Source organism: Temnothorax curvispinosus, unplaced genomic scaffold, assembly GCF_003070985.1.
Source record: "Temnothorax curvispinosus isolate PA1 unplaced genomic scaffold, ASM307098v1 QBEX01006396.1, whole genome shotgun sequence".
In the NCBI taxonomy this organism is placed as follows: Eukaryota; Metazoa; Arthropoda; class Insecta; order Hymenoptera; family Formicidae; genus Temnothorax; species Temnothorax curvispinosus.
Window position 1 is genome coordinate 267,849 of NW_020216176.1, and position 10,626 is coordinate 278,474.

The window sequence follows — 10,626 nt, forward strand, 5'->3', positions numbered from 1 at the left end:
ATAATTTTCTGACTTCAGGGTATGCAGAGATATCAGGGATATATTATACATATGTATGCACCTATATCTTCACAGTCCTTACACGAGTCTTTACGTCACCGCGCGATGACGTAAGGAAAAAAAGAGAATCGCGATCGACGGGGTCGTTCGAAGGAAAAAAACGACAGCTTAAAACGCGCTCATTCAGTATATAACCACTCGTTAGCACGAAATTACAGCTCCGCACCTTGCAATTACTTTCAATATCATGGCTTCCACAGTCTGCCTTCCAGTTCTCCCTTCGCCGTCGTTTACAGTGCCGGCGTTAAATTGGAACGCGGTTAATTATCATCTGGCGGGGAATTAAACATTTCGCTTTCTATCGCGCCGGCTCCATTCAACGGAAGAGCTAGCTACGGTCAAGTAGTTCCTCGTTCCTCGTAGAGCACCGTGTGAGTGGAATATATGTGTGCATCTCCTCTAAATGAGTTATATAAGGTACTAGAGATGTCGTTATCGTTAAATCGTTATCGCTAAATTTGTCGATAAAAATATACCGAAAGATATAATTACATAACATGAATAAATATTTTATGACCTATAACATTAAATTTCCCATCTAATTTATATGGATCTGATATAAATACATCGTCCCAAAATGGAAAAAAAGATAATCAATTGAATAAAAGTAATAAGTGGCCCCACTCTCATCGTTCAATATCGCGAATGTCGATCGTGCGAGTTTATAAACGAACCAAGTTGAGTGCGGTAGACATTATCAGAGAGAGAAAAATGCGAGAGAAAAAAGAGAAAAAAGGGAGCGAATAATCGAGGAAGACTGAAAAGACAGAAATAGACGAAAACATCCCGTGGCGAGAATGAAGGCAAATCCTCAGCTATCCAACTTTAATTAACGTCATTAGGTAATTAGATACGTCTACTGTTAGATGCCTCTTGGGATTGCGTGTGGTCGAGTGTTACGTTTCGGCGTGTAAGAGGGCTCTACGAAAGAGAGCGACAGTAAACACAGCAAGGGTTGAAGATGGAAACTCTTTACGATGGATAAGCATCAGCGATGCATGTTGAGTAATTAACGAGACATTGAACATAACGCTACGAGGTACTTTCAAAACATATATATTGCACGGACTGTGCAACGTCGCATACATTAAATATCGTGGACTTAATAATGAATTAAGGCACATTAATCACTTATTGCAAAGACAATTTTTCCGCGCTTTCATTAGAGTCGAATACGATATTGCGCAATATTTTGCAAGATCCAGGGAACATCAGGGCCCAATACTGAGCCAGATTGTAAAACCCTCTATGGGATTCTATACATAATATCTAAAGTAATATAAACGTATAGATACGTACAGATATCAATACTGTACGTATCAATAATAAAAACGCAATAAAATGCATACATTGACCGTAGTAGATTTTACGATACAATATCGCAGTGCAAGAAATGTAGAAACATGAGATGTGTAAAACCATATAAATGGATGGCTATTAGCCTTTTGAAAACACCGCGTCTAATACCGTTTCATATGTAGGCTGGATTCGGGGAGCGCGCTATTAGCGCTATTTGCTTATTCTATCCTTGTTTTACATCTGATGAGCAATAAAGACAGAATGATGCAATAGCGCTAATAGCGCGCTTCTCGAATGCAGCCGTAGATCCTGAACTGATAACGTCACAGCATGATAAATTCGGAAACAAGGCAAAATAACAAAAAGGGTGATGGTTAATCGACATTTTTCAATCAATTGACCCATAGAAAATTATTACATCCTTCAGATAGCAAATTCATATAACGTTTCCCTTCCCGTGTCATTGCGCTCCGAAAGGAAATACTCTCCTCTCCAGTGTCGCCCTCGAACAAGCTATCGATCGAAATGCAATAACACGCGCGATCACCTGTCACGCTTAAGAAAACGCGACAATCGATACCGAGCAAAATAAACAGGGAATATTTTGAAGAAGATTAATACATCGCCTATATTCGTTCCGGGCGAAAAAAGGTTTTCATATCGTAAAACTTGAAAAACGCAAACAAACTTAACGAATTAACGTCGCGCGAATAGTGTCCACGTTGTGTCCACTTTAACGCGCGGTTATCTTTTGCGTCGCGCCGAATAAACATCTCAAGTTGAACAAATAAAGTGCAACGTCACCAGACGGTCGTCGCATTTAACGGCGAAATGCAGGCAGAAACCTGACGTAAACGCGCCGTAGTCCCCAAAAATATACAGCGTGGAGAGTGACCGAAACGTGCAGGATGAGCCGAAAATACGCGGTGACGCCGCGCCGCGCCAGTCGCCTTCCCACGCGTAAAACCGAACGCGAACCCACCGTAACTTCACCTACGGTGAAGAGAGTGTGCCGTAAGCGCCGTATATACGTACGTAAAGGTCTGACGATCCGCGGTAAGGTGGCGAACGATAATTTCTAGCCGGCGTCACGTGCCAGCGATATAAATCACATCCCTTTCCCTGCCTACGCCACCGGGCGACCCCCTTTTCCGACTCCTCGGCAGAACTCCTCGGCCCCGCAATTACCTAATACGCCCGCCGCGTTATCCCTAGACACCATCGGCGCGAATCCCTCCAGCCCACCCCTTCGTCTAACTCCCGCGGCCGCTAACTTACGTCCTGGCGCCCAATAATAGATCTAGACAGCCGCAGCTTGTGATGGATTCCCCTAAATCACCGTACCGCTCGAGAAGAAGGAATTGCAATTCGTAATCCCTTCCCTCGCCATTGAGAAAGAAATGAGAGAGAGACTCTGGAGAATTGTTCCTCGATCGATTTCTCCTCGATTCGATCACGGAATTCGCTCGATATCAATCGCTATGCAGCCACTGATCTTCATAAAGTCGATACGCGTCGTGTAATACAGAAGGTATTTCGATATTCTTGAAGTCAACGCCTATGATCGCGATGCGCCAACGATGCATCTCTCTCGCATCGCTTATTCCGAAAACGGAACGGGAATAAAGTGTGCGCGGTACAAGCAAACTGATAGTGGATCAAAATTAGAATTCGCTCCTCGTATCTTCGCGGACACTTTGGCGAAAAAAAGAGGCATGTCCGACGCAGGCGTAAGCCGATAAGCTCACGTCTCGGAGAAACGTCGCGGGGTTACTTTCGTCACACCGTCGAACGGCGGCGAGCCAATGCCAGGGCGCGATCGATCCTTAGAACGCGGAAAACGGCTGCGTAATCCCACGGAAACTCTTTCTCACGTGCTTCCATCCCGGTCGTGCAAGACCATTCTTGACGCCTACGTACATAACCGACATCTCCACTCTTCTTCTCTTTCTCTTTCTTTCTCTCTCTCTCTGTCTTTCTTTCTTTCTCGTAGCATTTACCGCGTACATTTACCACGGATAAGTATTCGTGTTACTATGCCCGCAGGATACATAACCGGGATACTCGGAGTGCATTTTCCAGCATCGTAGAAACGTAGGACATGTCTACGAGAGCCACTATAGAGTCGCGGAAATTCGCGATTTCTCGACGACGATCCCGAAATATCTTGACTCTGAATTTTTCGTATGCGACGTTCGAATATTACAAATGGTTCTATAAAAAAAATTTGGTATTATCTTTCTCTCGTCAGTATTGCAAATATTTTATCCACTTTTCGAAAATAGAAGTTGCATTTGTTTCCTTCCAGGGAAAAAAATAACATTGGCTATAAAAAACTAAAAACGGTTTTTTTTTAATAAACTCAGTTTAAAACAGGAATAAAGTATCGCAGATGTGAGATGACTGTAGAGCCGTATCTATCGATTTAAATGGTTCAACATGCAACTGACGCTGTAAGTGAGTTATCGTCCCGTTAGTCGCGCCATTCTCACAGGAAAATACAAGGCAAATACACATCTAGATATTTTTCCTGTATATTTTCACAATTGAAAGCCAATCACTTCCGTTAAGCAGATGACAGTTGGTCAATCGGAAGACTAAAGATGTTCGAAAGGAACGTTCAAGATTCAGACGCGGATTTTTATTCTGCTGGAAATTGTTAGAGAACAGCGTTTCTTTTTTTCTGATAACGCTTCCGTAAGCTCCAAGTGCATTTAAAAAGAATGGATGCACGCCGCACATCTCTTTCGCAGAAAAGTGCAAAATCGGAAGCCATCGGACACACACTAAAAATCTACCGGCCTGCCAACGTTCGCGCATTCAAAATCGGATTACCAATTTCCGCTTGACCGAATTCCGAAAACCACCCCATTCGTCGTGCGAATGATTTTCCACGTCGAGCAAGCCGCGAAAATTCGCTCGTAGTCAACGCTGTCACATCACTACAGGTCCCTTTTTACTATCCCCTACCGAACATTTTTAAAATATAAATAAATTTCAATAACGGTTTAAGAATAATTATTGACGTATGTACACAAGAAGGGACAGTTTGAGGAGCCCTGTTTTGGAGCGCATAACGCCCACGTGACAATAATCGTCCGTCTCGCGACCCCCGGAGGTACGTCTTCTTCACAACACTGCATTACGCTATCATCTCCCCCCCCCCCCCCAACCCGTATCCTCTTTCCCACGTTGCATCATCCTCTTTTCTGCGCCCCCACCTCCCATCTCGTCTACGACGGAATTGCACTTGGAGGCTGAAGTATGCGCGACGCATGATGGAAGGCGATCCTCGAGAACGAGATCGAAAGTAGGCCCGCGATGATGCATAAAAGGGAAGCGACGCGAGGTTCTCTCTTTGAGGAAAACGAGAGAGAGAGAGAGAGAGAGGATGCAAATGGGGAGCAGAGGGGAACATAGATATTCCTCTCCAAGCGTTCTTATCCTCCGCCGTAGAAACTCTATTACGCGGATTTGGGTCGCGCGCAACGTATTATGCAGATCACTCGAGTCGATCCGCGTGTAAGCTCTTGTTACTTACGGATTTTAATTACGTCGCGCATCACGCGTGCTTATTGAGGAACTGCCGCTCGGCGTGGCGTTATTTTGCTTTATCGGTTAGCTCGTAACGCGATCAAGACGCGGCGAACTAACAGTATCACGAAACGCACGCATGCACCACGAAAAAAAACCGGGATAGAGGATGTATATTCGAACGCAGGTGCATATCGACACTGCGTGGGATTTATTCTTTACCCAACAGCACCGAATTGCACTTTCTCGTAAAATTTTACGATTCGGTTAACGCACGCCGGACGTCCAATGAACGGAAAACTCCAGTCTCGCGCGCGCACGTAAAGCTTCCGACGAATTATCAATTGTCAGTCGCTTTTTGCGCGCGCGCGCGATTCACCCCGTCGCGATCTTTTTATATTCCGGAACACGGGGAAGCAGGAAAGATACGAGCGCCGACTCGTAGGATATCGCCGATAAAACCGTGTCGCGCGTCGGAACTCGGAACTCGACCGCCTGCGAGAGAGAGAGAAAGAGAGCGCCCCGTTGCGCTTCGCCGGCTCGTAAAGAAGAGAATCGGTGTGCCGGTGGCGAAATTCAGCGGCGCATCGAACTGCATCGGGGGCCACATCGAGAGGCCGCATCGCCTCGGAATCGTAAAGTACGAATTCGACGTGAGCAAGCGAACACATACCCGGATCAACACACCGTATTACAACGATCTTAATGCATTGCGGGACGATTACGCCCGAGAGATTATTACCGCGTTTACTACCGAATGAAAGAGTTTCGCAGAAGAGATAATAGAATCCTTTCGTTCATTTCCTTAATCCTTCTTTTCTTGTTCGATTCTGTCTACTTCGTTTCTGTAATTTGCACAGCGATTCAAACTTTTTATCAAGTGAAATTTCTATCGTGATTAAACGATAATAATCAAACTCTGAAAATAAAATAGAAAAGAATTCCGAGATAATAAAAAAGTCGAGAAGACAAATCCTGCTATTTAATTGCAGATTGTCATATTATATACGCGGATAAATATTATCGCGGTCCCTTTATTCAAATAAATTTCCTACCCAAATATCTGCAATATGAAAGGATCGATCAGGGCCTGGTTTGGACTAATCGAAAACGCCAGACGAGCGTGTGTCGGGTAGCTCGGTCAAACGTGGGACCCAAACTTCCGAATTCCCGAAGAAGCATGAGTAACGTGTGAGCAAGGCTTATGTGACGGTCGGTCAATGCGGTTGCAACACAAGCGGGCGGTTCTTCGCTACAATTTAACTTGGCATGAGAAACTGTTGGACACAAGTTTCCTGATGAATATACCACGGTGGAGTTTACCGAGCTTATGTGCGCTCCACGTGCGGCTACATGTTAGCGCGCACATTATGTCACGTATGACGTCGCTCTAATTATGTATACTCAAACGGGACAAAATTATCCTGGTCATTATGGCGCCCGGTACACACAATATTTTCGCGCTTTAACGCGCGAAAGTGGGCGCAAGGTGAATTTCAGAGAAGCCAGGGGGCTTAAAACGAAAACGCCACCGCCATTGTTTCGGCACGAGAAATACGTTTAAAAAACAAGCTTCGGACCTATACGCAAAGAAAAGAATAATAAAATTTCTTTATTTTCTAAATCTAATTTTTAATTTTCTTTTTTAGCACCGTAACAAATACAAATGGAGAACGAACCTTACGAAATCTTAGGTAACGGGAAAAGTTTCAATTTTTTTTCCGGCGCTCGTGAGTTTCCGATCGGTGCAATATGGTGATATCGGATTTGGCGATGGCGGGTTGATGCACACGTCACACTTAGTGAACGCGCGCAGGAAGACAGGCAGGCAGGGAAAGACACGGGGGTTGAATGCACGAAGTCGCGCCGAAACGGTTCTCGTCCGGGAGTTTACGTCCATTTTCATTTCGACGCGTCGCCAGCTTTTCACCCGTGCCGCTGCACGCTGGCGCACGGAGTTGCGAATCATTCGGCGAACTCGCCGACTGAATACGAGGGGGCGATTAAACCGGGTTGATGGTGGTATCTCGTTTGGAAAGGGAAGGGTAAGAACGGAGAAAGGATTACGTACGTGTGGGAAAAGCCCGGTGGTTTCGGGATCGCTCAAAAGCGACTACGACGTCCGATAATTATATCTCCCGTGGCGACACTCCGTTTTGATTAACAACGGCGCTTCGTTTAAAGTGACGTGTTATCTGATTTAATTTGCGGATATGGACCTGCAACTATCTATTGACGATTACGTCAAACGCAAGAAAAAAATTAAAACGAAGATATGTAAGCACTTGTGTCTTTCCCGGTTTAAAAAATTTCAGAACGGGTCAAATCAAATAATCGCGAAAGCAGGATGAATCAATCGTATTAAAGACTTCTCTTATCTCGTGTTTTCGAGTAAGTTATTAATTAAATGACAGTAAAATGCATATTCGGTTGCATTAAGTTACCAAAAATCGATATATTCGTTGTTCCACTTCGCGTTTTGCGGAGAATCGACAGAATGAAGTTATTGCAACGTTCCTACGAAAGAAAGCTGAATCCTGAAAAATGTTTACGGAAGGTAAACCTGAAAGACGTGCGCGTATAGTATTTTGCACCTTACCCTGCCTCCTGCCAAGAGTCTGTCCCTTTCAAATAAAATTCAATCAAATCTCTCTGACACTGCTACACGTTCCGTTCGCCGCGCATGCCATTTCCGACGTAATACGCGTGTTACATTAAACGAGTGCGCCCGCGAGGAATATTGCAATAACGAGCAAGAAAGCAGATTTCCAAAGAGATTTCCGTCGAGTGCGCGCATTCCCCTTTCCGCGTCTCTTCCCCATCTCCAACGTCGCTCTGTTGACATTTCCTCCGAGTCTCATCCAACGAAAGGAGGAAGGAACCGTAGATACATTCATTGTGGGACAGGATGACCCATTTTATCGGAAACGTACACGTGAAAAGGGGCGCAAGAACGGGATGGGGAAAAAGGGGAAAACTCCCACATATCGTTACGAAATGAGTCGCGCGTCATTCAAAACGGAAGCTTGAACGAGGCACTTAACATAATTACTTCGCTTGACGGGATGCGAAAGCAATTGCTACCGAGACGGTCTCGACGACTACTTAAAGGATCACAATGTCAACAAAAATTTCTAAGCGCTACAAATTATAATTTGCACGAAAAAGTTGAAAGATAAAAAACAATTCCGTGTGATATTAATATTAGCCTAAAAAATTAGAGGAACTGACGATTGCAAGTGTATTTTACTTGTACATCGATGTACATATATGAATTACAAGAGCCTAACCAGCATTAATCTTTATTAGGTAGAATATATGTATATTCAGTAGCATTTTGTCAGATCTGAGATTCACGCAATGGCAAACATAGGTCGATCAATTGTCAAAAGAAATGTAATCCTTCCGCAGCAACGCCGACAGATTTTTCCTACGCGAAAAGAATAAAAGAAGGGATATTGAGTGACGTCTTGCCGGTTTATTTTAAACGTCGTAAAATCGCGACTCGCACAAATCCGGAGAGCGTGTAAATCTTTCCGCGAACGATGCATTCGAACGACCCCCGTCAAGAAGGTAACGACTATTCTTTTTAACATTCTCGAGCGCGATCCGTTCGTAGGAGGCGGAAACTGGCGGAATAATCGTACGAATATTCAGCGACCACATATAACGATTTTTAATTCGCAACACCGAGACCGAGCACAGTGAAATGGGAAATTTTCTGGCGGTACACAGAAGTACGTGTTCCAACAGATCGAATGATTACCAAATTAGATTCGCACTTCGAGCTCGAACTATCTGGCGAGATCTCGAAGCTCTACGTATGATCGTGGTAGGCAAACTTCGCGATCCCATCCGACATGCCCGTCTTGACTCCCACACTCCCACACTCGCGGCAAGTTCCGCGTTCCAACAACTGTGGATGGAGATTACACGTGCGCCAATTAAACGCGCGTATGGGGGTGTGTATATGTATATATAAAGAGAGAGAGGGGGAGAGAGAGAAACTGTAGAATATCGACTGCGCTGTATGCCGCCGGCAATAATGCGATTCTTTCGCTACGTGCTTGACGAGGCGCGGCGCAACTCGGGCACGAAGAGGTGGATGAGACGGAACGACGGCGGAGAGGCTGAGAGAGAGAGAGAGAGAGAGAGAGAGAGAGAGAGAGAGAGAGGCGGTGGCGAAGAGCCCGGGATGCGGGAAACGGGTGAGAAAATTAGGTTCTCGTGCCGGGGATCGACGAGCGGCGCGATCATCCGATCAGGCGGAAAGGGTAGGTTTGTTCGGGATTCTCGATCGCGGGATGTCACGTCGCGAGGCGGGACGCCTCCGCTCACGTTCTCTCTCGCTCCTTCTCCTCCACTATTGCTCGACACCTGTCGATCGAAGGATTAAAGAGGATGCCCCCGTAGACAGTCCGGGATTTAAAGCGCCGTCCGTGCTCCCCGCGAAACGTTTACCGAGCGGCGGTAAAGGAGAAGCACAAGAGAGGAAGAGGAAGAAGAAGAAGGAGCGAGAGCGTAAACGGAGGTAGCGAATTCACGCCAAGCTCCCGGGTTTTCGGTGAGGATACTCCCCCTGTTTACACGGCAAACGTAGGAAGTAATTCATCGTGGCTCGTCGCGACTAAATCCATTCCTGATTCATCGCCTCTATCCTCCGCCGTGCACGGGAGTATTACTCGTGCCCGGCAGTAAGTATCCTCGTTACTGGCTGTCGAGGGTTCGTTACCTCCGAGGAACTCCCATGAGAGCTTTGTCTTCGGAGACACGCGGAGAGTACGCGGATGCTCGGGGGATTTCCACCGGGGGCACCGGGTATAGCGCCATTGTCAAGATCGCGAATATAGCGCGATCAAGACGCGAGAGGCAACTGATTCTCCGCGCGATCGACGTTGTTTGCACGAGAAGACGCAAATTGGATGGTCGACGACTAACAATCATCTAACAAGCTAATTATCGCAAAATTTTTATCGGCTATTTACAAGAGTGAAAAAAGAAATAAACAAGACTCTCGTTATTCAACGTTATTTCGAATCAAATAATAATAGCTGCAGAATATATTCTTCATAGCGTTTTCGATACGATAATTGCTATGAATCGTACGAAGAAGATACACGATTGGATCCAAATTTTCAGATCTACCGCTAGATAATTGTACTGTCAGAGAAGATGGACTAACCTTCGGCAGAATTCCTCGTGGCAACGATTGAGCGAAGAAAGGTGGACTCACCATAGTGTCTTTGATATGATCAACTGGTTGCAGCAGGACCGCCGTGGTACCGAGTGTCCTGTGATGCTGCTGCTGCTGCTGTTGCTGCTGCTGATGCTGCTGATGCTGTTGCTGCTGATGGTGGTGTTGATGATGGGGGTTGCAGTTAGCAACGATGTTGCAAGAGCAAGTGCAGGCGAGGTTGCAGGCCTGCTGAGCACCAAAGAGATGTCCTACCAGCCCCGGGGTGATCGCTGCTGCCGCCGGATTGTTAATGCCGTTTAGCAGGGGCGGGGGCAGGGGCACCGCACCACCCGGGACGAACGGGTACGAATGAAAATACGTGGTGATGGGGGAACGTGTCTCGTCAGCGCCGATGATCGTCTCCGCGAGCCAGGATTTGCTCGTAGGATGCAGGAAGAAATTGCGGCTCGTAGCGGCCGCGAACGACTGCTGCAGGCCCCAGAGGGTCCGTGCGCGTTCCTGTGCGTTCCAGCAGGCACGTTCCACCGACGCGGCCT

At 46.2% G+C, this 10,626-nt stretch overlaps 1 protein-coding gene across 8 annotated transcripts in view; it reads right to left on the minus strand.

The window, feature by feature from the left end:
- Window positions 1-10,409, minus strand: part of LOC112455823 (polypyrimidine tract-binding protein 1) — a 219,305-nt gene extending 208,896 nt beyond the window's left edge. For 5 of the 8 annotated variants that reach the window (XM_025018017.1, XM_025018015.1, XM_025018014.1 and 2 more), the window contains exon 1: window positions 10,076-10,409. In XM_025018017.1, coding sequence (XP_024873785.1) covers window positions 10,076-10,129 — 54 coding nt within the window. In that variant the 5' untranslated portion in view covers window positions 10,130-10,409. The remainder of the gene's footprint in view (window positions 1-10,075) is intronic. The other 3 variants (XM_025018018.1, XM_025018016.1, XM_025018019.1) reach the window with 1 other exon arrangement.
- Window positions 10,410-10,626: the final 217 nt, after the last annotated feature.